General features: G+C 37.2%; 1 protein-coding gene across 1 annotated transcript in view; it reads left to right on the top strand.

Annotated features, from left to right (window-relative positions):
- egfra (epidermal growth factor receptor a (erythroblastic leukemia viral (v-erb-b) oncogene homolog, avian)) overlaps positions 1–27,652 on the top strand; it is a 43,486-nt gene extending 15,834 nt beyond the window's left edge. The window contains exons 2-28 of the mRNA XM_032565731.1: positions 3,373–3,524; positions 5,760–5,946; positions 6,048–6,179; positions 6,285–6,353; positions 6,605–6,723; positions 7,049–7,190; positions 8,884–9,000; positions 9,564–9,690; positions 9,777–9,850; positions 9,938–10,025; positions 10,306–10,505; positions 10,614–10,746; positions 11,178–11,268; positions 13,127–13,284; positions 14,006–14,044; positions 15,750–15,894; positions 15,991–16,113; positions 17,224–17,322; positions 18,468–18,653; positions 18,777–18,932; positions 20,181–20,256; positions 21,014–21,160; positions 21,590–21,687; positions 21,780–21,947; positions 25,092–25,139; positions 25,262–25,355; positions 26,129–27,652. Coding sequence (XP_032421622.1) covers positions 3,373–3,524; positions 5,760–5,946; positions 6,048–6,179; positions 6,285–6,353; positions 6,605–6,723; positions 7,049–7,190; positions 8,884–9,000; positions 9,564–9,690; positions 9,777–9,850; positions 9,938–10,025; positions 10,306–10,505; positions 10,614–10,746; positions 11,178–11,268; positions 13,127–13,284; positions 14,006–14,044; positions 15,750–15,894; positions 15,991–16,113; positions 17,224–17,322; positions 18,468–18,653; positions 18,777–18,932; positions 20,181–20,256; positions 21,014–21,160; positions 21,590–21,687; positions 21,780–21,947; positions 25,092–25,139; positions 25,262–25,355; positions 26,129–26,472 — 3,512 coding nt within the window. The 3' untranslated portion in view covers positions 26,473–27,652. The remainder of the gene's footprint in view (positions 1–3,372; positions 3,525–5,759; positions 5,947–6,047; positions 6,180–6,284; positions 6,354–6,604; positions 6,724–7,048; positions 7,191–8,883; positions 9,001–9,563; positions 9,691–9,776; positions 9,851–9,937; positions 10,026–10,305; positions 10,506–10,613; positions 10,747–11,177; positions 11,269–13,126; positions 13,285–14,005; positions 14,045–15,749; positions 15,895–15,990; positions 16,114–17,223; positions 17,323–18,467; positions 18,654–18,776; positions 18,933–20,180; positions 20,257–21,013; positions 21,161–21,589; positions 21,688–21,779; positions 21,948–25,091; positions 25,140–25,261; positions 25,356–26,128) is intronic.

Raw genomic sequence — 27,652 nt, 5'->3', positions numbered from 1 at the left:
TTGCCCAGGACAAGCCAATCCTAAGTTCTGGATATTGGCTCTCTCTTCTTGTTGGAAATGCTAGAGCTCATTTGAATTTGTTGGGTACCCACCACATATATGTTTTTAAAGCATATGGACTTTAAATTCTTATAAAAGAGATCTTACCCTTTTTGTGAGCTAGTATAGAGTACTTTGTTATTTAATAATTTTTATCATTCCCACAGATGTGTCTATGTAAAACTTCTGAATGGTACATTACCAATCGTGATCAGGACTTGAGGTAGCATTTTAAATTACTCTTGGCTCTCTTATCTATACCATGCACCAGAAAAGAACCACAACATACTCCCCGCACCCCAAAAAAACTGCAAAGTAACAAAATAGTTCCAACTCAAGTATCTATATTATTTTCAACTGTTTTCCTACATGTTTTCCTACACTACTGTGATTTTCCTGGATAATGTGCAACTTTAATTTACCCCAGAACTGCCCACTCACATTGTAAACTGTTTATAGATCCAGATACCTCTAGGTTGTTGCAAGTATTTCACAACCATTAGACAGTAGGGTAGAGTGGGAAAACAAAACACCTTTCTTTAATCACGATTTACTTCGAAACCGTGAGTCAGAAAATGCATTTCTTCACATGAATTCTTTATTTTGATCTGAACTACACATCTGACTGTTTTTCATGACTTGATCTTTCCAAGTTTTTAATTATGTCATCCTGAGCCTGAGGCCTTGCTCATACCTTGAACTTGAATATATGTTTGGCTAAAATCACATGTGTGGGATCAGACTGACTTAAAAAGTAACTAATTATTCTAAGTGATAATCACAAGCAGTTTCTGTTTCTATAGCTGTCCAGACTTTATAGCCTCAAGAAACAAATATCTACCCACATCCTTGACTTCCAGCATTAGTCCCCAAGTAAACATCAAAAGCGTGATGTGCAGCCACACATTTCAGCAAGCTTAGATGACTAATGACAGGGTTTATTCAGTCTATTGTTGAGCTCTGACTGAGTGCTGATCAGTGTAGCTCAGTCCAGGAAGCGTTTTGTGTTGCACACGGTGCTGCACACACACCCCTGCACGCCAACACACCCTTGCACACACTCATGTATGAGGCACTGAGGTAGAGATACACCAGACCTGCCACTCCTTGCTTCGGGTTTTACCTTCTGGACATTTAGTGACGACAGTACAGCTGGAAGTGAGTGAAGCAATCTGTAATTAGTCGCTGTCACAGTATCTGTTGCGTCACTGAAAAAGCCCCCCTTCCCTGATCGTACACCTTTTAGCTCACAAAATTGTATTACGGATGAGTCAGGTTATGCGACAAAATAGTTCTAAGAGGGTTTTATTCATTCATCTTGGCTTTTATAAGGGTAGTTTGCATATTGTGCAAGCTTTTGTTATCCATTCATCTCATAAAAATCAGAGTCATTTCCCTTTAGAGAAAAGTACAGGTTGTGTTGCTCAAGATGAAATTTCACAAAATATAAAAAAAATATCCTACTTCTTTCTAATGTGCTGTAGTCGAACAAGGAAGCGTGTTAATGGTTGTGGTACATCAGGTTATTCACCACCTGCAACTCGGTTATGAAACGAACAACTGGGCAAGCTGCATGTTTACTGTGGATATACGCCTGCAAGCTTAAGCAATAAACAGTTTTTCATTTTTCCTTCCTGGATTTGGGCTCAAAGTGTGAGCTTCAGTAAGAGGAAGTTTGCTGCACCTTAAGTCACCTGTTTCAGCTGGCCGTTAAAACTCATTGTAGCTGATACAAAGGCATCTATAGCTCTTGAAATAACTAGACCTGTCAGGTCATCAGAGACCTGCTTAGTCAGTGTCCCAAGACCAGAACTAAACAACGTGAGGCAGCGTTTAGTTTCTTTATGCTCCTCACTTCTGGAATAAACTCGCTGAAAACATGAGGCACAGAAAATCTGTTGGCTCCTTTAAGTCAACAATTAAAACCTAGAGATATGTTATGAAAAAATTCGGTCACAATAAAAGAAAACCATTGTTTAAGGAAGAAAGCCTATGAGTTTGTTAAACTGGTCCATTTTTTATGTGGCAATGTGAATACGTTTACAAGTAATTGTGATGATCTGTATTTGCAAATTTGCATTTTGGGTGCTCAGATATTCACAGCTGAATAATCAGAAAAACCATGCGCTTATTAGTGTTTCTAGTTTGACTAATAATTATGGGGATAATTACATCTCACATGACTACCCTAATTAAAGCAGTCAGCTTGCCTTGGCTCATCTGCTTTTGTTGCTAGGGTCTGAACTTCATGCCACCAAGATCCCTGGGGGATGAACTAATGAGGATTAAGAAAAGGGAGGGCAGTAGACAGATGTTTCAGCCTAATTCTTACTGATCTGGTCAGAACTGTTGTTTGTTTGTGTGGGAAAAGAAAGGATATGATGATACAATGTACTATGAAATAATTTAACTGGAAGAGAGTGTATCTCTCTGTTTGTGGCTTGATCTCAGTACAATTGCTTGAGCTCCATGTTTGTATGTGAAGTGAGGTGTGTCCCAGTATTCAGATTGCATGCTTAGACTTTCTTAACTCTCAAGAGCAGACATGTTGAGGAATGTGTCTGGGACACTACAGTGGCCCCTGCATTTTTAATAAACAAGACATAGTCGTCTGTTTTTCTTTTTTAACCCATTTCTCTTTTCATCTTCCTTAGAACATGAACCAAAAAATGAGCTGCTTAGACACAACTTAAGCACGAGGAAGAATATTTTTTATGCTTATGGCTGTGCATGTTTTGCATGTCAGTATTTAGGATAGATAACTCCAACATCACAGACAGTCAGGACCTGTCTGTTCATGACTGACAAGATGACTGGATACAAGTTTCAGAAAATGACGTTGTTTGGAAGCTTTATTCAGAACAAAACTATTGTGCTTATCAATATTATTGCCTTCTTTTTAATATTGTAATGTTTATCAGCAAACAAGCCTACATTATCTGCCCATAGTTGTAATACTGCAATACTGTTAGTGATACTTATGAAAGTGAAAGTTGATCGAAATGCCTGGAAACACTTGTTCTGTTTTTTCCCCAACTATTCTCAGGAAATATTCAGATCTGTGCCAGAGTCCACAAAGCCAGAGCCAGAACCTGCTGCATCACTGAGATTTGAGATCTGTTGTAGATTAACCCCCGATTAGCAGTTTCGAGTCAAATTCACCACAGTTGTGTCTGTGCAGACAGAATTTTACCAATAATGATATTGGGTCATAACTGAGCCAGATTGCTACATGATAAGAAGATGTTTGTAATTATGAAAACCACAGTGCTTTTGGGGTGTTCACAGAATCAAATAATTTTCTTTTTTTAATTTTTTTTAATTTCTTTCCAGTTTGCCAGGGCTTCAGCAATCGCGTCAATCTTATGGACAATAAAGAGGACCACTACCTGAACATGGTGAAGACCTACAGCAATTGTACTATTGTCCTGGAAAACCTGGAGATTACTCACGTAGATGGGAACCGTGACCTGTCCTTCCTCAAGGTAAAACCCTACACTATGTTACTATTACATTTGAAACAAGATGTAATCGTTTCTATATTTTATAAATGGATAACTTAAATTTGAATAAAGGTTTCCAGCTTTAGGTCAGGTATTATTCATTTTGCAAACTGCCAAAATAATAACAAAGAATTTCTCCTCTGTTTTTGGTTATTCTTTCCCTTAAATACATGATAATTGTCCCCCGACCCTTCGGCAAAAAGTGTTTCCACCCTCAACAGCAGCGTTTTCCTCGACAGGATGACATATTCCAGATAAAATGCACTTTTTTCTTCAAGAATATCTGTCAGCAGCATTAGAGAATGATCAGCTATAAGTGGTTGCCAATACAGATACAACTTCATAATCCATATATGTCAGTGCTTCCCCAGTTCAGTGGTTATGAACAATAGCTCTTTATGTTTAACAAAAGTGCATTTTAAATTAACCTGTCCACTTTGGAAAGTAATACTCAGAGAGTGTCTATCTCTCTGAGTACTGCTCATTATTATATGCGTTAAATATATATAATAATGTCATATACAAATATTATTTAGATTATGTAACATTTTGTTTATGTGAGTAGTTAAATTCACTCAGTAAAACACATGATTGATAAAATATGGACTGATGTTTTCAAGTCTTTATTTCTTAATTATGCCAATTTTTTCTTTGTTTTACATCTAATAAAAACACAACATATAACACTAAAATATTACTTCAGACCAATACAAAAGACATTTTGAAAACCAAAATGGGAGGTTAATGAAATTTGTTTATTACCTGCTTTAGGGTTGCTTTCAAAAAGTACTTTGATTCTGTCAAATTACCTTCATCCAAACACATTTTCTCATTTATTGAATGTGAGTGCATATTTTACACTTTTTAGACTGATATCTGTAGACTCTTCACAATTGTAATTGGCTGAAGTCTGTTCAGAACAAGTGCTTATAATGATTTATTGTGTTTGTACAGCTCTGGTTAAAACTTCATTCATAGATCAGCTGTAACTGCAAGATTTTGAGCACTGGGGAGATGTGTTATAGGACCACACACGCTCCTGGGCTTCAGGCTAGCCCACACAAGCACAGAGTAAAGTAGTCAGCAGATACAATACAGCAGTTTTAAGGGGAATCTTTTTAATGTCCCATTTGTACCTTGTTCACCTTTCTCTGTGCAGATGTCAAAAACCAAATGTGTGCGAATCTGAGTTAAATGTATGAGTTAATGGATATCTCTCTTAGCGGTATTTTAACCCTGGATTAATATACTTGTTGGACTAACAATACTAACATTTAACTTTGTACCGACAGTGAGAAAGATCTCCCAATCATAACAGAGCCACAAAACAAATCATGTCTTTGAAAGGAATAGTTATTGGAACATATTATGTTAATTGGAATTTATTTTTAAAATGTTAAACAAAAGAAATGCTCTCCTTCTTTCCAAACAATATAAAACTTTGAACTCATATTTAACAGACTTCCTGTGTTTCTTTGCTTTGTTCTGGGAGCACTGACAAAGGATGTGCATTTATGAGATGCTTAAATGGGACAAGCAAAACATTTTCCTACTGAAACTTTTCTTGAAATGTTAAAATTGGCAAACAAAAAAAATACATTGACCCTTATATGTTGCTGTGAAAACCCCTTTCTTCTTCTTTTGCTCTTTTGTTATTCTTGAAAGGTTGAGGCCATCAAACAAACTGTCTTGCCAAGTAAAACCCCTTGATGGTTTTCTGGAAAACATTTAATGTGACAAAAAAATCAAAAACTGAAGAAATTTAAGTGAGGCAAATTCTGCTCAAAGGTCATAGTCTTGATGAATCATTTCTTGAAGTAATCGTCAACTAATTTAGCAATCGATTAATCGATAAAGGGTGTGTACAAATTCAAAAAATGCCATTTGCTGAAAGAACACTCAGAGCACAAAGGATTGTGCAAAAATATATATACAACTTCTATTTACCATAAAAAAAACAAATATACCACTTGAGACAAAACTCAAATGGCATAATATTAGTTTCGCCAGGTTCAAATTCTGTAAAAAATTACTTTCTTACTTAATTATTTATTTATTTTCAGTTTTTAATATATTTCGAATATTGTATAAAATTGCAATTATATTATTACTCACCATGTCTTCAGTTTTATTGACATAGCTGAAAAACCCCCTGAATTGTCAGATCCTGTATGAGGCTAACAACTAGGAGTATTTTTTTCTTTCCCCTCTCCACAGTCAATTGAAGAAGTGAGTGGCTACGTTCTGATTGCCCTCAACACAGTTTCTAGGATTCCCCTGGAGAATCTGCGCATCATTCGGGGTCACTCCCTCTATGAGGAAAAGTTTGCACTTTCTGTGCTTGCCAATATTGATAAAAATACAGGTCAGGGAACCACCGAGCTTCTTCTGACCAGCCTAACAGGTAGATGGAACCCTAAAAGGATCAAATATTTCATGACGTTATGTTTGATGCTGAACAGTTAAGCATCATAGTTTGGAACTGCCTTTCGTGTTTCTTTGCAGAAATTCTCAGAGGAGGTGTAAAGTTTTTGAACAACAAGCTTTGTAATGTAGAAACAATTCAGTGGTTTGATATTGTCAATGCTGATACTAAACCCAGCATGGAACTTCAAGTGGCCGGAAACAACCCACTCTGTAAGTGCTTCCATTCACAGCACAAGGAAAAACAAGCAAAACCTTTTTTCTGTTAATTTGTGACATTTTTTTAAGGTGAGATGTGACTTACTTTTCTTCTTACAGGTAACAAATGCCACTCAAGTTGTTACAATGGTTCATGTTGGGCACCTGGTGCAGAAAACTGTCAGACCCGTAAGCTCTTGTTGATTTAAAAAAAAAATTATTGTCATGTCAGAATCCAAACTATTCTATCCACTAAATAGTAAAATTGTCTATGTATAGTTTTATTATTCATGTTTACACACACTCCAACATCATTTTAGTATTTCAAATATCTTAAGCATTGTAGGATTTGGTATTTTTAAATTATTTCTTTATCAGAATAAGAAAAGGACCTCTTGTAAAGCATAAACCCACTGTGTTTGTACCTGTGTCATCTCCAGTGACCAAGCTGAACTGTGCACAGCAGTGCTCAAAGAGGTGCAAAGGACCTTCACCAAGCGACTGTTGCAATGAGCACTGTGCAGCAGGATGCACAGGGCCCACAGCTGCTGACTGCCTGGTGAGATAAAGAACACAACTAATGAATACACTCAATATTTCATATAGTTCTATTCAATCTGGCTGAGAACTCTATTTAAAACTTAGTCCTGTCTTAGCAACCTCTGCTTTTATGATTGGAAATGTTTTTGTTTTAATACCAGAGAGACTCATAACTGCTGATTAAATCTTTTATTTGGCAGGGCCTTGGGTACCAGTGTCTGCACACTCGCTCTGTACAGCTTTGAGAATTAAGCCAAGGCTATGATAGAGGAATGCAGTGTTATCATTAGGAAGGGGCTCTGTTTTGGTCCCGCTGCACTAGATGACTGTTGTTTGTGCTGCAGGCCTGTCGGGACTTCCAGGATGACGGGGTTTGTAAGGACTCCTGCCCTGGCCTTATGCGCTATGATCCCAACCTACACCAGCTGGTCCCTAACCCCCAAGGAAAGTACAACTTTGGTGCCACCTGCGTGAAAAACTGCCCACGTAAGAATATAGTTTTCATTTTGTTTTCTTGTTGTAAATCCATCCATCAATACATCCATCCATGTCTATAAAGTATAATTAAAATGTTTAATGGGGATAATTATCACTTAGCAACCCAAAATTAACTTTTTCAGAAAATGTGTATATTACTAGCCTGGCCACTGGCTTCCAGTGAAATTCTGCTCAATTCCCATCTACCTTCACTGCTCTGTCTGGGATTTCTCCCATTGAGCTTGATTCTCTGGTGGAATTTCAACTGGGCCAAAAGAAGGAGAAGTTGTGAACGATGACTGTGCTGTTTTAGAGTTGTAGTCTGTTCGCAATGGCAGCGGAGGAAGTGAACGAAGTCCATGTTGGCCATGTTTCCAAATATTGAATTAATATTAAGCGTTGCCTCGTTCAGCTCGGGATATCTCTCTTCGCAGTGGGGAATGGTTGTTTAGAGTGCACCCAATTTCCCGTAAACGTTATAGTTGGTGCAGATGCAGATGCAGCACATCTCTTATGTCATGGCCAAGCATTAACATTTGGTTACAATTTAAAAACTTCAGCAGACTATCTGTATGAAGCAAATCATAGAACAAGGGCATGACTTTTACCAGGCTACTAAATTACACAAGTCCAACAAAAGTTATTGATTCCAGGACCAGTTCACGCTTGCTGTGGCTATCCCTGTTGCATTTTATTTTACCACACTGTTTCCTTCATCTTCACTTTGCATACATTTTCTTAGACAAAACACTATGTAATCAAGCATCTTCTTTAACAACAACCTTTTCTGGCTTACTGTCCTTGTGGAGGGTGTCAGGTACTGTCTGCTGGACAACTGGTGAAATCAGCAGTAAATCCCTATTATTGTGCAGGCCGTAACAAGGTCACAACATAGCATCTCTGTATTAAAATCAATTTCTGACGCCACTCCATTTTTGCTTACATTTTGTGAAGAATTAAGTTTTTTTTGTCTTTTCCTTCAGTAGTTCTCTGTGAAACACCACCACAGGTGAGGGTGGCAACAGGTTTTTCAACTAAGTTGAGTCATTTGACACAGCGCAGTGTGAAAGTGAACCACAGCAGCTGAAAATGTAACATGTTAGAATTTTGGTCCCTAATCGAACCGAATATACTGGACTATCAGATGTGAAAACAACCTATAACACGGAGGGTGATGCACCTTCAGGACCAGAGTTGGAAAACACTGTTGCAAACCACAGTCTTAAGAAATAACAGACATAAAGTCTTGCACTCTGTTTACCCTAACAAAAAAGTTTGCATCTGCGCTGACATGGATACATACTGCAAATAGAATTAGCGGGTTGCATGTGTAATACACATTATATGTGATAAGAAATATTTTGCATGTTGTGCAATACTAAACATTTGCTCAAGTTGTCCTTGAGGTTTGTTAGACATTAAAAGGTGAGCTTGTTCAAGTTTAATAATAAACTATAGAAACAAGAAAGAAAACTATTGTGCTTCAGAGTGTGTTAATGCAACATCCCATCTTTTAGAAGTTTAACTTAATGCATGATTCAGTCCATGTGACCTACTAGATGTACCTCCAGCTATGCGGTTGCTGCTCCTGAAAATCATCTACAGAATATTTATGTTTTCTGTCTTTTTTTCTAATAGTCTGACTGTGTTTGATAAATGTGATAGTGTTGGCCTGAATAGCTCTATTTTTCAATTGTTCCAGATAATTATGTTGTGACCGATCATGGTGCGTGTGTGCGGACATGCAGCGGTAACACATATGAAGTGGAAGAAGGAGGTATCAGGAAGTGTGCCAAGTGTAACGGACTGTGCCCAAAAGGTTCGACGTTAAGCTTTTACTATGCAAATGAAGAAATGTTTCTGACAAAAATGCAGCAATGACTGTGGTATAGTCACTAATGCTTCTAAAAAACATGTATTTGCATGTATTACTAAACATTTTATAGTTTTAGTGATTTCATTTTTTCAGCTAAAGCTGACTTGTATAATAATGTAATTAGAAATAATTTATGACTAAGTATAACTAAGTTTTATACTCTTATATTAGATGTATGGCCAATATACTTTGAGTGTCCTTCAAAGCACTTCATACATTTGATCAATTATTATTGTTATTATTAAAACAGAAAATAATAACAAAAGTGGCATGTTTAAATTTTTATATGTCTGGAGCATACTGTACATCAATGTTGTCGTTCTGACTGGATCTCCATCAACTGACATCTCAGTTTACCAGATTCATATCCAGTTATTATAACAAATGTTGGAAAATAATGTCTTATGTGATTTGTATTTTGGGGCTTTTAAATATCTCTGCTAGTTTTTCTTTATGGAAATAATGGTAATTTCAACACATTATTTGCTTTTTTAATTGTTCCACAGTGTGTAATGGACTTGGGTATGGAGACCTGACTTACATACTATCTGTCAATGCCACCAACATCGGCTCCTTTAAAAACTGCACTAAAATCACTGGTGACATTACTATCCTTAGAACATCAATTCATGGGTAAGATCTGACCCTCCTCTGACATTTGATCTCAACATTTGTTCTCCTGACCATTTTAATGTGTTGTTGTTGTTGTTGTTTTTAAGTGATCCCTATACCAAAACGCCAAAGATGGAGCCAGCTCAGCTGGATGTGTTTAAAACGGTTAAGGAAATTACAGGTAAGATTATATAAGATGTGACTAATACATGACATACTTGATGAACCTTGGACGCCTTCATAATTAACAAATCATCTGTCCCTTCAGGACACCTGTGGATTCAAGATTGGCCGAAGAGCATGAACTCACTCTCGCCTTTTGAAAATCTAGAAATCATTCGAGGAAGAACAAAGCGGTATGTTTGTTGTAAAGACTACCATGAATCCCCTGCTACTTTATCAAGATGGTGAAATTTGTTTATTACAGCTGTTGTTTTAGATTATCAGTCATTCAGAGAATTATGAGACCTTGCCTCCTTTCCTATGTGCTAAACCTGTTAAATTTCTTATCCCAGTGGACTCTTCATCTCTACAAAAACCTTAAAGGACTAGCACTTGGAATTTCATGTACTATAAGAAATTATCAGAAGATGTCATTTTTATTTCATCCTTTTCTTGCACTTATATTTTGGGTAGTGGTAGCCGCAGCTTGGTTGTGACACTGCTCGATATCGACTACCTTGGCTTTCGGTCACTAAAGGAGATCAGCGACGGAGACGTGGTCATTATCAAAAATCACAACCTTTGCTACATGGATGACAGCTACTGGAAAAGGTTCTTCAAATCAGGAGGCCAAACTGCAACAGTCAATGAAAATGCAAATGCTACCATTTGTGGTGAGATTTCCGTTGCTTTTCAGGCATTTAATTTTGCAATGACCCAACAAATTTCAAAACTGGGGCAATTATCAAGAACTCTGTTTAATATTTTACATCTGGTTTTAGTCCTGAGGAATAAGACCTGTGACAGGAAGTGTACAGCAGACGGCTGCTGGGGCCTAGGCCCGGACATGTGTTTCGCCTGCCGTGACTACAGCCGCGGCGGGAGTTGTGTTGACTTCTGCAACATCCTGGAGGGGTAAGGGAAGAATCTGGGCTTGATTCCTTTTTAAGCATTGAAATCTGCTGTCCTCTATTTCAGACAAACAAACAGTCTGAAACATCAGATCTCAGTGCGAGATAGTTAATTTCTTCAAAGTCTGTTGTCATACCATGAGTATTTCCAGACTATGTCATTAGATAAATTAGAGGATTATTGAAAGAAAGCTGAAGATCCAGGGTATTTCTGAAGTTAAATCTCTAGAAGATGTAAGACAAACATTGTTGGAAAAATGGCACATAGCACTCACATCTGTTTATCTTTGGAGATATTTGTCAAACATTGAATCTTGACATGCTTACAGTTTAACTTGGCCCTGCAAAAAGCAGATCAAATGAAGCTGTTTAAATTGAAGCTGCCCTGCAGCAGCAGTCTGTCAACTTTGTTAATTTTGTTAAATTGTTTTGCAGCGAGCCACGGGAGGCGGTCATGAATAAAAGTTGCATGGAGTGTGACCCTGAGTGTCTACGCATGAACGGGACAGCAACTTGTCAGGCGCCGGTACGTATATTTTGTGCAGTTAAAGAAAAGACACTCACGCTTAGCACATTTGTGAACATAATTGATGAACATCTTAACATTAATGCTGCATGAAATCCCTTCCAGAAGTGTCAGCGATTTCTCCATCAGCGGCAGCTTTAGCAGATCATCCTGCAGGGCAGCCGCAAGACATGTTGTGTTTGAAGGAGGGGTGTGACTGTGAGATGAAGTTGGCTAACTGTTTGCTTTTTTATGCGCATAATCCTGTATTTTGATTAAAACAAGTTTAGGCCTCTACTTTTTTAAAAATATAACAGGGGAAATGTATGCCATCATTGTCAACAACAGAAATGCTGACTGAGTAAAGATGCTCACCTGTGGTATTAAAATGTTAAGATACTGCAATCCTGTGCAGAAGATAAACACAGTTCCTTGGAAAATTATCCACACCTCTGGAAGTTTTTCACGTTTTCTCACATTACAGCCACAGTCTTCAGTATGTTTTACTTGGATTTTATTTGACACTGCAAAGTAGCTTATAATTGTGAAGTGGAAGAAAAATTATACATGGCACTGGCATCCATTTGAGGCGGTAGCTTGTGGAACGAAATTTTGCTGCAATTACAGCTGCAAGTCTTTTGGAGTACTGTAAGTCTCTAGCTTTGAACATCTAGAAACTTGATCTTTTGGCCAATTCTTTTTTCTTAAGTTCATTTCTTCTCTCAGCCTCTCTGTCTGTATTGAGAGCATCAGTGAACATTGATTTTGTTTTTTTGGTTTTTTTGGAGGGTGTTTCTCTACACTGAAAATAGAACTACAAAGAAAATAGTTGAACCAACTTAACTGAATTTCTTCAATTGGTAACAATTAATTAAATTAAGTTTATCTAACTTAATTGATTAAATTGGTTTAACTTGACAAATTTAAGTCAGTCATACTCAAATCATTTAGTATACATCCAATAAATAAGTAAACTAATAAAGGATCTTTTTTAAGGTATTTTGGCTTAGATTGCCTTTATTTGACAGTAGTTAGACAGGAAAGTGGGTAATGACAGAGGGGGAAGACATGCAGCAAAGGCCATCAGTACGAGAATCGAACCTGTGACACTTGTCGAGGATTAAGGTTTCCTTATGTGGGTTGTGCTCTGTTCTGCACCACCACAGCACTCTGGTACAGAATCTGTCCCTGGTGAAGCTTGCGTCATGATGTCAGACGTAGGATACAAACATGACATTGAACTTAATTGTTTCAAATAAAATCTAAGTAAAAACTTCCTTGAAGTTAAAAATCTGTAACTTCTAAGTTAATTCAACACAACAAAGCAATTTGTCATCACCACTTAATACCAAAAGTATTAAGTGGGATTAATGTAAATAAATCCATTACATGAACTACAGCCCAAATGTATTTTTATTTGGCCATGCACTGCATTACTGGGCCATTCTAACATAAGAATCTGTTTTGATCTAATCTATTCCTTTATAGCACTGCCTCTGTCTGGTGTCTGCTTGCTACACCTGCAAGATTTTCCTCCAGGACTGCTCTGTGTTTAACTCGATCCTTCTTTGTATGAACTCAGGCCAATATATGCTAAAAAGCCTCCCTACATCATGATCCTGCCAACACCATGTTGCTTGCTTGATTTTTTAGGGTTATCAGATATAAAAAAAATGTTTTTTAAAAAAATCTCTGAACCATTTTTTATTTTGTTTCAAGGAGAGTGGATTTTTGCAAACATTTTCCACATTTATTAGGATGATAAATGCAGTTTCCTTTGAAGAATTATCATTGTAATATTTGACAGTATAATATTTGCAGCAATTGTCATTAGAGTTAGTAAACATGAAAAGTGTGTTGTTGTATTTTTTTCTTCCAGGGTCCTGGAAACTGTACAAAGTGTGCCAACTTTCAGGATGGACTGTACTGTGTGCCCCGTTGTCCCCAAGGCGTGCCGGGAGAGGGTGACACCTTGGTGTGGAAATACGTAGATGAGAAACGAGTGTGCCAGCTGTGCCACAAGAACTGCACCAAGGGGTAAACACGGTTGATACCCGAGAGCTGAACATTACGTTTCTGAGTTGAAAATGTTTGTTTGGTGGAACAATGGCATGAATCTGAAAGGCTAGGTCAGCTAAGTTTACAGAAGTCAGGAGATTTTATTGGAGACAAAATGAAAAAAACAGACGAGTATGTTGGTATGTTTTTCCAGATATTGTTGCCCTCTTCATTTGAAGTCTCCATTGGTTTCCCTTTTTTATTGTATTTATTTATTCTCTAGCTGCAGTGTTTAATTTTAGTGGTCTGTAGTCCTTTGTGGAGCAAAACCATACCGATACAAATCTGAAATGAAAGCGAGCCAAATGTTCCCTGTGATATACAATCAACACTGAGCCTTGGTGGTACTATGGATGAGTGAGAAGGAAAATGGGTCTGACATACCTTCAGACCACTGAGAGCAGTCATGTTACTGGGTCTTTTGTGTGTCTTGTAAAGAAAGAAGAAACTGATATATTTCTAAAACATTTCAATAGCTTGGAAATGTGGAAATAAATAGTTCCCAGCTGAACTGAGTGATTTATGAATCCATTCAGAATATTTAGTCTATGTTAAATATTTTTGCTGGCAGAAGTAAAGAACACTAGGAACGTGTAGCAACAGTCATACGTTTTTGATGGTTACCGCCTGCAAAGCCTGGTTTAACTTCATGTTGTTGTGTTTATGGACCATATTTTCATTAGACTTGTTGTGTCTTCAGGTGTGTGGGACCAGGTCCCGAAGGTTGCCAAGGTGAAAGGTGAGCTTACATTTGACTGAATGTGTTTGAGCCATTCACAGTTGAATGTTACTGTGTAAGTGTGGTGTAGAACAAATGGAAACGCAATGAACTCATTTTTAAAAAAAACTAACTTGATTAATTTGAACTCTTTTAGTAAGAATTAGTTAGGTGTTTTCAATCAGTAGGAAAAGGTTCTTGAACAAAGTATGGAGAACTATGCAATCTGAATACTTTTTTTTTCCAGTAGCAAAATGTTGTCCTTTATTCCATTTACCTTCCCCATATATTTCTATACTTCCTCAACCCCTTTTTTTCTTCTTTGTTTTCATTTTTCCTCATGTTCCTTTGTTCCATTCTCATGTTTTTTCCTTCTTTTCTTCCTTTCATCCTTATTTCCTTTTTTCTTTCATGTGTTCCTTTGTACCTTCTCTCCTTCTTTCTGCCCTTTGTTTCTTCTTTCCTTTCCTCCTCCTTTCATTCCTTCCTTCCTATCTGCAATAATTAAGGAAACTTAAATATTTTATAATCTGAAATTAACTTAAAGGAGGTTAAACTCCAAAGAACTGAGTTTGTAAAGTGTATTGAATTTTTATATAACATTTGTTCAGTAACCTTGTTAGAATGACAAAGATTTTTTTTATCCACCACATTTAATTTATCAAAGTTTTGACTTTCAAAAAGAAGTTGATTGATTTTGTACTATGACTCAAACAAAGCAGATCTCTGAAGACCACCAAAAAAGAAGTAGTCAATCCTCATCAGGCTGGAAAATGTTACTAATTTATCTCTGGGATCTGTTTGGACTCTAACAATCCGCAGTCAGACAGGTTGTGTACAAATGTGGGGAAACTCGAGATCATTGTTACTCTGACCAGAACTGGTTGACCAACGACTATCGGTCACGTCATAAAAAACCCAGTATAACTTCTAAGAAACTGAGCAGTCCTTTCCCACATTGGCTAAGATTTAAGGGCGTCATCTTGTGAACACTGAGCAACAATGGTGTTCATGGAAAAGCTGCATGGAAAAAGCTGTTGTCTGCCAAAAATACAACCCTTGCTACCTGTGTGCAGATTGTCACAGGAACTGTGCTCAAGGTGCTGGACATTAAACTGAAGCTACTTTGAGAAGCAGCAGGAAAACCATGAGCACACAATTCGTGCAATGCAAGACAAACTAAGCTTTTGTGGTGACTGAGTCAGTGCTATAATTTCAAGCCAAAAGAAATACTGTAAAGAGACAAGAACAGACCAATTTTTGTAAGTACACGCAAACCCAATCCGGAGTCAAAAGAATAGGCATTGGAATGGTCTTTTCAGCTCACCACAAAGGTTTTCAATTAGACTCAGGCCTCTGGACTGAGATGGCCGTGGAAGAAGGGTGACTTTGTGTCTGGTGAATATTTCAATGTTGATTTAGTGTTTTCTTTTGGAGCATAAATCTGCTGAAGATAACGCATTTTCAGCTTAGCTTTAGTAATTATACGCCTGGAAAAAATTTTCAAACAAAGTCAATATGAAATTATTGTACTGCAATAAAAGAATAGTTAATTTTGATGTTGTTTTTTCAGCAGGCCAATAAATTCATTCCCATCTGTATAAAACATATTTGTATCGGTTTTTCTGGTTCAGTTTATCTACTTTTTCTTCTCTCTTGTGTCTTCAGGTATGTTAGTGTTCTTTATGTTTATATACTTACATATTTTTATATATATTTCTGGAAGGCCTTCAGGTCTCTCCATAATTGCAGCTGGGGTTGTTGGTGGACTGCTGGCAGTTCTGATCGCAGGCCTCTCTGTCTTTGTGTTCCTACGCCGCCGCCACATCAAGAGAAAGAGGACAATGCGCAGACTGCTCCAGGAGAGAGCGGTAAGGAGAGACAGCTTAAGCTCAAAGCACAAATTCACAGCGTTTTTTTTTTTTTTTTCTGGTCATGTTTTTATGAGTCCCTCTCCTTCCATGCAGCTAGTTGAACCTCTCACTCCAAGTGGACAGGCACCAAACCAAGCTCTGCTGCGGATACTGAAGGAGCCAGAGTTTAAGAAAATTAAAGTGCTGGGATCAGGAGCCTTCGGTACAGTTTACAAGGTAATTACAGGTTTGGCTTGCATAATGGCTTATTGTAAAATAGAAACTCAAGTGCTGAGCAGTTTTGAAACTCTGTTGCTCCGTCATGCTGACTTTTCACAGATCTACATGTGTTTTCGATTTTTCAATTACAACACATTTTTAACTTGCTACATCATGCATGACTGGCTTCATTGCTTCTGTCAAAGCCGTTGCTCTAATCACATTTGGGGATTTGTATTTAGGACACAAAAATCTGCACTTTGGACTGTCTGTTTATTTCCATCCTTAATTAAGAGGTAAATCTTCTAATAGAGGACAGATAAGTCAAATACAGTGTGCAAGTGTGTATTTCGGTGTTTGTAGGACTGATTAGAACGTCAATGAAGAGTTAATTTATTTCAGTAATGCCTCTGTAAATGGGAAACTGGGAAAGAGTCTGGGTTTTATATCTACAAAGGGATATTTCAAGCTTTTATTTCAGATTGTTTTGATGATTATGGCTTACAGCTACTGAAGGTTCAAAATTCTAAATTTTAGAATATTTCTGAAGAGACCAATGAAGATATTTTAATAAAGAGAGTTGAGGAAAGCTTCAGGTGATGGCTGTGCTGTTTAATAAAACACATTGGATCTACAACAGCAAGTGGCTCAGTTCCCCAAAACATCACAAAATGAGCACCTTCTTCCTGCCACACTTTATTCTTCCAGTCAACTTTCTAAATTCAACCCTATGTGTATAGTCTGATTCTTTGTCAATGAGCTTTTGTGGCCTCCTCTCCTAATAGTTGGTCAGTGAAGGTCTGCTGGACAACTATCAAAAGAGTCTACCCATAATTGTGTGGGGAATGACAAAATATTTCTGTTGGTTGTATATATCAGTTTGCGTGTTATGACTCCATAATATGAGCTTTGCTAAACAGTTTGTGGGTTGTTGTGATTAAAAAGTAAATAAGTAAGTTAAAATTTCCAAAATATTGCAAACAAAACTGAAAACTGTTGATAAGAAAGCTATTAAATGTGGCATGTACACAAATCTTTATAATCACTTTGTACATTGTATAATATTCCTGTGTCTCTTGACATTTCAAGCATAGAAAATGATACAACAGAAACACTGTGTTCTTACAGGGTCTTTGGGTCCCAGAAGGAGAGGATGTGAAGATCCCAGTGGCTATCAAGGTTCTGAGAGAGGCCACATCACCAAAAGCCAATCAAGAGATCTTGGATGTAGGTTCTCTCATTTTTTCTGCGGGGCTGGGGGACTGTGGTCTTCAAGTTGAAGGAGGTGCTTGGGATAAGAGACATTCACTAAATGTGGTATTTTCCTCATCTACTTTGGTTGTGCCTGAGTTTTTAATTGAAAATGAAAGTGAAAGGAAATATCAAAATGTTTTTGTGTCATGTAAAAAAAAAAAGGATAAGGTTAGGCTTTTATTTATTGCTGTGAGCCGCTGTCAGCTGATTGCCAGAAGAACTTCAATTTATCTGGGAGTTAATAGCAAACCCAGACAATCTTTTTAAGCTAACGAGGGCTTGTTTTCTTTGCAATAAAGTGTGTCACATTACACACAGAGTCTCTTGTGGAGTTTTGCGAAATAGGATTCATTCATTGGAGGGCAACATATAGGCGTTGGTGTGTAATTAAGAAGATGAGGTGCTCGGAAATGAAATGCAGCTTCGAAGCCGCAGGCTGTTCTAGTTCACCTTTACAAACAGAAAAATCAGTGTCTCAAATCTTGTGTTATGTGGTCATGCTGCTGGGTTTTCCTTGTGCATAAATCCTGCCATGTACATGAATTCACATCAAAGCCTAACTCTGGGGCATGGAGAAAAAAACGATTAAGATCTTTGAAGCCTCCTTTTATATCTTGCTGTCAAAATAACAAAGCTCCATGCAAGGGGTTTATTTACTGAACAGCACTGACACGCAGTAATAAGCATGAAGAAAATATTTGGCCTGCAATTATTTCAGCAGTGACAGGGAACATACCAAGTAAAGCTTAGTTTAAAGTACTGTTTGCTCACGTCTCCATGCGAGAAGCAGAAGCCATTTTTTTTCTTTTTTTTTGTGCTGGCTATCCTTTTTTTTTTTTCTAAAGCAGCTTTTCTGGTATGATGACTGAGAGTTTCCACTCTCAGGCAATAAAATGGAGCAGGCTGTGTGTGACCGCTGCTAAGAGACTTATCCCCCAACACTCTGTATCCCACAGATGTTTCTCAAGCTATCAGTTGCTTGGATAAACATGTACATTTCTACCAGGGGTTCTGCGAATTGGCCTTCAAGACACATAATTCTTTTTGCTGTGTTTTTACAGTGTTGTTTCAATCCTAAAAATCAGCTACAACATGCAATATGTTCATGTGCATTATAGGAAGCTTATGTGATGGCCAGTGTGGAACACCCCCATGTGTGCCGTCTGCTGGGTATCTGCCTCACCTCGACGGTTCAACTCATAACCCAGCTGATGCCGTACGGCTGCCTGCTGGACTACGTCAAAGAAAAAAAGGACAATATTGGCTCCCAGCACCTGCTCAACTGGTGTGTTCAGATAGCCAAGGTGAGCGAATCACTTTTTATTTTACTTTTTGCTATTTATATAAAACAATGCTTCACCCACCACATTGAACTTTTGTTAAAAGATCTGCTCTCATGCCTTAGTTCACTCCTTGTTTGATTAAAGGGAATGAACTACCTAGAGGAGCGCCACCTAGTGCACCGTGACTTAGCAGCCAGAAACGTCCTGGTCAAGACTCCTCATCATGTCAAGATCACTGACTTTGGGCTGGCCAAACTCCTCAACGCAGATGAGAAAGAATACCATGCAGATGGAGGAAAGGTCGGTTAGGTCTTAAAGGCGCAGTCTGTTATTTTTGTTGTTGTTTTTTATTATGATGGGATTGGGCCATCGATGGCACCATGTTAATCATTTTAATTTTATCAAAGTTATTAAACCTTTTCATGTGCATGCTTTTGAGAAAATTTAAATGATAATGTAAAAAAAAAAAAAGATATCTACACAATATCAGGAATGCAAGAATACAAAGTACTTTCAAATACTCATACACTACAGACTAAAAGTTTTGAAACATGATTATATTTAATACAAAATTAGGATTGATTCATTGGTATATTTTGCAACTAGATAAACGTGATTATTCTATCAATCTAGAATGTGTATTCAGAACAATTTTTAACATTTTCACGGACTCTTTTTCTTGTCCGTTCTTTTTTAGTAACCTCCTCTGACTTGAAGGACATCATGACATTCATATTAAAATGCAAACTGTAATTTTTTTGTGTACTTTTGCACTTTAGTTGTGACTCAGGAAAATCTTCTTGGCACTTTTTCTCTTTTGTAAAATGTATTTTTTGAAGATCTCATAGCACCATTATACTTACAGATAAATTAAGAAAAACTGTAAATTATTGAAAGCAAAATCCGATTATCCAGTCAACATCTTCCAAAATCTGTTAAACTCATTTAGGGTTTTTTAAGAGAAGCATAAAGTTAAAGTTGCATCCAAATACTTGTCCTATGTTGAACTTCCTTTGAGACTTTTGACCTCTAGAGCCAGAGTTAGGTTTACTGAAACTTACAAATAACCTCATTCACTTCATTCATTGTTAAATATCTGGCAAACTGGCTCTAAAAGCTTTCTTACAGTGGAAACTGTTTATAAATTATTCACTTTCTTTAATTTTTTATTTGCTACATATGCTGCCATATCTAAAACAATCTTTTTATTTGGGTTTAGTTTTGAAAATAAATCAAGGAATTTGGTGAAACATCCAGGTCTTGTCACGTCTTCAAAGTATGTGTCATTTCAAATGCTCCCATTTTATAGTTCCTGTTTGTATTGGTTTGATAAGTGATTGAAGTGTAGTGGATTGGAATCTTTGTTGCTTGAAACTGACCAGCTTTAATTGAAAGTTCAATGCTGTGCACAGTTTTGGGCTACACGACTGGTTAAGTAATTATTAGCTGGACGAAGCCCCATTTCATGGCATTCATGATTTAACTCATAAAACAGGTTCCAGAGCTTTTTAGATAATCTTATGCTTTTTACCCATTTTTGTTCTTTAGGTACCGATAAAATGGATGGCTCTTGAATCAATCCTGAACAGAACTTACACTCATCAGAGCGATGTCTGGAGCTACGGTAAGACTAATGCTCTGTATTTAAAGCAAACACTTCAAGTGCCCCAGATTGAGCTTTGAATAGCTTAAACAACTGAGCCTGTGTGCTTCTCCTGAGTATTAATGACAGGCTCACTGAAAAACATTGTTTGAATAAAGTGTTTTAGCAGCAAAGAAAGCATAGAGCAGATTCTATTTCACACTGGATGTTGACTCTTGAGCTTTTGAAGCTGTTAAACATTTTAGAACACAATAAAAAGGGAATATTTCTTTCCAGCATCTGAAACAGGTATTACACACACATCATCAGGTTCAGATGGATGATTTTACGTCAGAGAAAATCGTTATTTCATCCCACTCAGATCATTCCTTCACTTCAGGACTGAACATACAGAGAAATGCCTCCATACACACACAGTGAAACCAAACACAGCAAGGCTTTTTTAGAGCAGGCCTTCTTCCAACATTTCCTTTCCTGAGGGTTTGATCGCACCTCCCGCTCAATCTGGCAAAAACATCAGCAGACTCTGGCAGAAGTGATCGACTTCCTTTCCTCCTTTCTTCCCCCTCTTTTGGTTCCTCCAGCCCTGCAATGCATCCTGTCAACTCCCACTCCTGCATGTGGAGCCAATTTGTCCATGTTTTGATAGCATCTGATATTTGAGGAGCGTACATCCTGTCAACTTCTGTTTCTTCTCCTTTATTGGGGGCAAAAACAAAAGTGAATGACAGCTCATTGCCCTAACATTTACCAACTGCTTCTCGCGTCTGTGTCGTAGGTGTAACCGTCTGGGAACTGATGACGTTCGGGACCAAACCATATGATGGGATTCCAGCCAGTGAAATAGCCGGAATCCTGGAGAAAGGAGAGCGCCTCCCTCAACCACCAATCTGTACCATAGATGTCTACATGATCATGGTGAAATGTAAGCACTTCCTCTTGAGGTTCTATTTACATAACTTTAAAAAAGTAATCCTTTTCATATTACAAGCAGAAGAATGCATGCATTTTATTTATATGATGGATAAACACCAAGTAGTGCATACATTTGAAGAGGATGAAAAATGACATTGTTTTCTAATATTTTTACAAATAAAAATCAGAAACCAATGGCTTTCAGATTTCAGATTATTCCTAACATTATACAATACTGTGTGTTAGTCTTTGACATAATGTGCTGTTAAAATATATCGATTCTTGTGTTTGTAACGTGAAAAAGAAAGCATTACAACATTGCAGTTACATACTTGCGTTTTTGTTGACCCGGGTAATCAATAAGTTGGATTTTTTCCAACTTCAAACCGTTATGCTTAAAAGTATAACATTAATTATCTTTACGAATGTGTCTGCACAGGTTGGATGATTGATGCAGACAGCCGGCCTCATTTTCGAGAACTAATAGCCGAGTTCACGAAGATGGCTCGAGATCCACCCCGCTATCTTGTCATTCAGGTAAAAATGTACCTTACCTCCCAGATTTGCTGTAAGGCCGCTGAAGGACTTTACTGGTGTGTTAGAGCAACTAAGTCATATTTCTTTTTCAGGGCGATGACCGCATGCATCTGCCGAGTCCAACGGACACCAAATTTTACCGCAGCCTGATCAGTGGGGGGGACCTGGATTATGGTGTAGATGCAGAAGAATACTTGGTGCCACAGCACAGCTTCTTCAGCAGCCCAAGCACCTCCTACACCCCGTTGCTTCACTCCACGGTATGTTCATCCATGTGCAAAATGCAGTGACAAGTTTTGAAGTTATTTCTCTTTCATAAAAGTAACATTCATATTTACTAAAAGGATATATATTCTCAAAAGCAAATCCAATTGAAATATTTCTCCCAAATTCGCTCTGATATTTGAGAAATATGTGGCCACATTACTGCTTAATTTTGCAATTATTTTTTACTTTGAAAAGAACATGCTATTCTTATATGAAGTAAAGCAATTACTGACATGGATGAAAGGTTTAGTAGTGCCATAAATGATGTATTGTAGCTCCAAGTTCTTTGAAAACAGACAACTGATTCCCAGTACCATTAAGAACTGGGGCCTTTCTGTTCTCAGGTTCAAAATATCAAAGTTCTTATCTTCAAACAAGTTCTTTCCACACTTTTGCCTTATGAATTTTGCTCCATTGTGCTGGAAAATACCCTGATAACTGTTGCATTGTTTTAGGTTTCTTAGAAGACGTCGTGATCCGATTTATTTGTGGCAGAGCTCTTAAACAGAAATATGAATAAGCCCAGTGTATTGGATGAGAATCAGCTGCACACATGGATTTTTTACTGTTGGCACCAAACAACAATCATGGTAGTTTTATCTACAAATGGTTTTCCAAGTGTCAAAAATAATCACAAGTAGGATCCATCAAATGAACAAACTCCCTGCCAATTCTCAAATGTCCATACTTGTAATTCCTGCACAGTTTCAGGCTGTGCTTGATATTTTTTTTGGACAGAAGTGTTTTCTTTGCAGCCTCACTTTGGTCCAAAAGTCTTTTCCAGATTGTACAGGTAGATTCACCAAACCGCTCCAAATGTTGCGCAAGCTCTGCACTGGTGGCAGATCTTTCAGAAATAATTTAGGTCAGCTCCTCTGAAGATCTCACCTTCAACCTTATGATAGTGAATAAAATTGAAGGTGTTCCTTAACGTGTACTTTTCTTTGCAGCATTTTTGGATTATTTTTTATTTATTTTGTACATGGGTCCATCTTGATGCATAGTAAAGTTGGCAACATGCTTTTTTGGACACATCTGTTAACATAAAAGGGTAATAAAGTTAAGCACATTTAAGTATTGTTTATATAAATTGGTCTCCTAATAAAATTGATGGACTCTTTAATAGTTCCTGATGCTGTGCTTTAAATGTGGCTTTAATAAATATAAAAAATGTAAATTGGGATATTTATTTGGTTGAGAGCAAAAATACAACAAAAAAAACTTTTTGTACAAAGTGAATTTTTTGCCTATTTAAGATAACTGCTAACTATAAATAGACATCAAGTCAATATGAAAATTGTTTTTAAAGAAATGTAAATGATCCTGAACAAAAACACTGCACATCAATTTAATATTCTTTGCCTTCCACAAGATGGCACTGTTTACAAAATCTGACCCTAATCTACTGCGTATTTATGTGCATTTGATTCATAATTATGTACCCGATATTCATTAATACTGCTCTTCCTTTAAATACATTTAAATAAAAGAAGTGTAATGAGCTGGTTCATCATAATTACCTGCTCAAATGAACACTGGGGCCTGGAATAATTGTAATTTTTTTCCCCTCATTTCTTTTTTGATTCAAAACTGCAATGTCTTAAGTCACAAGTAGCACACATTTCCTTTCTTATATTTTAAAATCTTGAAAGAAAACATAACATAGAAGCAGAAATCTGAATGGGCGGGTCAAAGAAAGAAAACTAGAATTCAGTACCAGCAATGAAAAACATGAAGGAGATGTTTTCCATCGCCAGCATGATTGGTGCATCTCATTCAGCATATTTGCTTTGAATTTGTGATCATTTATTTGGATGTTAGTAATTCAAATGAGCTATTTATTGATTTGATCTGCATGATTAATCAAAATAAGAAGAAATAAGACATGAGCAAATCAATCAATCAATTATTTAACATCTCAGATTGGCGATCAACAGTTCCAACACTAAGAAATCTCATTTTTACTCTTTCTCTGTCCTGTTCAGTTTATGCTTCAAAAGTAAAAAAAAAATATACCTTTTTTGATCTATAAACATATCAACTAACAATATCTGCTTTGATCTTCTTTTGTTAAGTTTAATGAAGAGTAGATGAACGTTTGAGACACATGTTTGATTAGGATGGTCTTGTAGTAGCTTGATGCGGTCAAGTGTTTAAAATTGAAACGTTAACAGAGCTATTTTCACCGTGTTTTTGGAAAAATCAGATTTCTGCAGAAATCACTACTCTGTAAGTCAGAATGAAAAAGTCATCTTTCATCTCAAGGGGATAAAAATATCTTCTGCTTACCGTAAGTCAGCAATAAAAAAAAAAAACCATGAGCATCTAAACTAATCATGGAACTGGAGCCAGTAAAACTGGAAAAGTGGCCAACGTTACCTGGATTGACCCAAATTGGCAGCAGCCGCCCTCACTCTGACAGCTGTCCTGGCCTGATCTCACCCACACGGCGTCCTCCAGCTGCCTCACACCCACGTTTCCTCCCAGATGGCTTTTTGATTGATAAGGACCTTCTGTGTAGGCCATCAGTGGGCCAGACTCTTCTACCCGGAACTGTTGTCAGCCACCAGTCAGTTCATGTGAGCTTTCAAGCTCAATTACCTTTGCAGACAGTCAGGAGGACTGTAGTAAAACCTCAGTGTGAGCCTTCTTTTGTTATGTCACTCACTGTTAGGCAGAAATGTTTTTCTGCTTCACTGCTGTTTAATTTCCTTTTCTTGTTGAAAGTAATTGCATTGTCACACCTGTCATTCCCGTCTTCATTCTTGCTTCCTTTTAAGCGTTTACAGTCCAGACAGATACAACAAGGCTTGGCGGATGAATTTATGTAAATCTGCTTTGTGGATTTTTAGTTTGATCTTTGTGTTTTCCTGAAAATGCTAGCTTGCCTTTTTAGAATTTAAGTAAAAACACATAATTGTCATGAACCTTTCTGCCCCTGAGAGACTTTAAAATAATTCACAGCAAAGTGATGGTTTACAAGTGGAGACATAAAATACAAAATGAAATTGTTGGGATCAAACAATTTTTGATCCCAGCAACAGGTAGTCCATTCAGACTACTAACAGGATTTCACTCCCACTTTCTTATACATTATATGAGACATTAATTGGATATTTCATTATTTTCTGTTTCAGAGCATTAATAGCAGCATAGGGACGAGCAAAAACAGAAATGGCTTAATGGTAAGCAAAAACTGAACTTAAAATTCCTTAATAATTGTGCTTACTTCCTTGTGTTATCTGTTTGCATTATTTTTCAATTGGAATTGTGTCAGATTACTGAAAATCTATGTCTTTTCTTTCAGAATGGAGTCCCAAGCAGAGACGGAAGTACGGTTCTCCGATATATGCCTGACCCCACAGACAAATTCTTGGACCAGGCCTTCCTGCCGGCTCCAGGCGAGTATTTGCCTTTTAAATGTGAACCTCCTCAATGTCTGTAGATTCTCTGCAGAGTTTTCTCCATGTCCTTTAGTTTGACACAGCAAAAACTGAGACATCTAGTGGTGAGGATAAAGAACTGAAAATTACTTTTATGATATGCCTTTTATGTTACTCTCTTTTGTTTTTTGCATTTACTTTAATTAAAGAGAAATTGAAAAATACAAAGCAATGTGCAAATCATTTTTCAATAAATCTAGCAGTTTTATTTTTATGAATAGAAAGGAACATCTTTGAATGACTCAAAGTTCAAACCTAAATCCAATGGAGAATCTCTTGCAAGACTTAAAAACTGCTGTTCACAGTTACTCTTCATCCAATCTGAGTGAACTCGATATATTATGGAATGAAGTATAGGCAAAAAAATATATCTTTTATGCACAATTTGTATGTGATATGTACTGATAGAGGTGTACTCTAAAAGATGTGTGCTTGTAATAAAAGAAAAATGGTCCATAGTTGCACACAACTATGGACTACTTCATGTTAATCTATCACATTATAGCTTCAAGGAAATACTTTACTTTAAAGTTTGTTGTTTTAACAAGACAAAAGTGGAATAGCATGCTTGTGCAGTACCCTGACAACAAGCAGCATCATCTTAATGCTTTATCTAATAAGATCCCTTTGTTTCTCACTGAAAATATCTTTCCACTGATCGTCATTTCAGCTAAAAAAAGGGAAAACTATAAAATGTATCATAAACGATACCAATTGTTTTTTTTCTGCAGAATACATGAACCAGAATGGAGTCTCCAATGTGATAAATTACGTCTACCAACATTCAGGTCCACCTCGCACCCTTCTTCCAACCATCTCTTCAGATGATACAGAGTCAGAGTACCTGAACTACTTTAAGAACAGAGCCAACGGACCTGAATACCTCAATGAGCTCCCATCCTCCACCGCCCTACCCCTCAACTCTAACAACACGGCCATCGGCGGTCAAAACTACAGGCCTCAGAACAGCATGGACAATCCAGACTACCAACAGGATTTCACTCCCACTTTCAAGACGCACACAAATGGACACATACCAGCAGCAGAGAACGTAGAGTACCTTGGTCCGGACTGAGGGAGAAAATTGAATAAATCTGTGAATAAGAGTCTGTTTTTTTTTCCTTTGGGGAAGTTATTCTATGTGGCTGGAAACTCAATATGTTGTACCATCAGTGAAAACATATGCAAGAGTTTTTTTTCTCAGCACCAAACTTAAATGACTTTTCTCAACTGAAAACAGGATAGCAAATGGGTTAAATGTGTCTCAGTCAACCTTTGAACTGCTGCTTCTAACTGTGAAGGACAGCTGCAGAATGGATTGGAACCTTTGTTGCTTGAAACTGAACAACTCGACCTGAAATGACGAGTGGTACACATAGTGCTGTAGACCTGTGTTGGACTCAAAAATTTCTCAGTGAGGAATTCAACCAGGTGAGAGCGAGTTTTCTCTTGAAGCAAGCACTATTTTTAGGCGTATGGAAGGCCAATTCAGTGAGAAATAAAACCTTACGTGTAAAATGTAGAATCAGTGTCAAGCTTCTGTTCTGAAACAGTTTGGTGTCCATTAAACACTGAATATGTGAGCAAATACAACTGATGGGACTGTGGTGGTTTTCACACTGATGTTTTGTGGCTCATAATTTGCAGCACTTTGTAACATAAAAGTATATATATATATGTATTTTTTTTTTTTCCAGATTTGACAGGGGGCTTCCCTACAACAATGATCTAAAATCAAATCCTGTCTTTATTTTTATGCTTGCCAAACACAAGCACAAAAACATCCCAGATGCATTTTGTTTTCTGTCTGAATAATGTTTGTAAAAAGCTGGGTGAACTATCTGAGGCCATGTGTGTGTAATCTTTAGCTGTAGCATTTCATTGTGCGGTATTTTAAATAATGAGACTGTGTAAAAAGAGATTACAAAAGTCTGTTTTTTATTTGTTTTATAAGATAGATGTTTCACATGGTGTTGACGCCATATGTGAGAGACCGCCTCTTTGCTTTATAGTCAGTCCTCTGCAAATGTTGTTCCTAGTTTTAAAGGAATAAACTAATGTAGCATCTTTTTAAAAATAATTTACACAGGTACATGTACAGCCAATGTTCAATATCCTTAAATATATTCAAAATTAGCTGTCATGAATACTCCATATACTTTTGTCATACATCTATGTGAATATGCACTTGTTTCTGATTGTGACCATATAATTCAACAAAGTATGTGAATAAATTTTCTTTCTATAGAAAGGTA

This window comes from Xiphophorus hellerii, chromosome 6 (assembly GCF_003331165.1).
Source record: "Xiphophorus hellerii strain 12219 chromosome 6, Xiphophorus_hellerii-4.1, whole genome shotgun sequence".
In the NCBI taxonomy this organism is placed as follows: Eukaryota; Metazoa; Chordata; class Actinopteri; order Cyprinodontiformes; family Poeciliidae; genus Xiphophorus; species Xiphophorus hellerii.
Note: the sequence above shows the minus strand (reverse complement) of the source record. Positions and strands in the feature narration are given on the sequence as shown.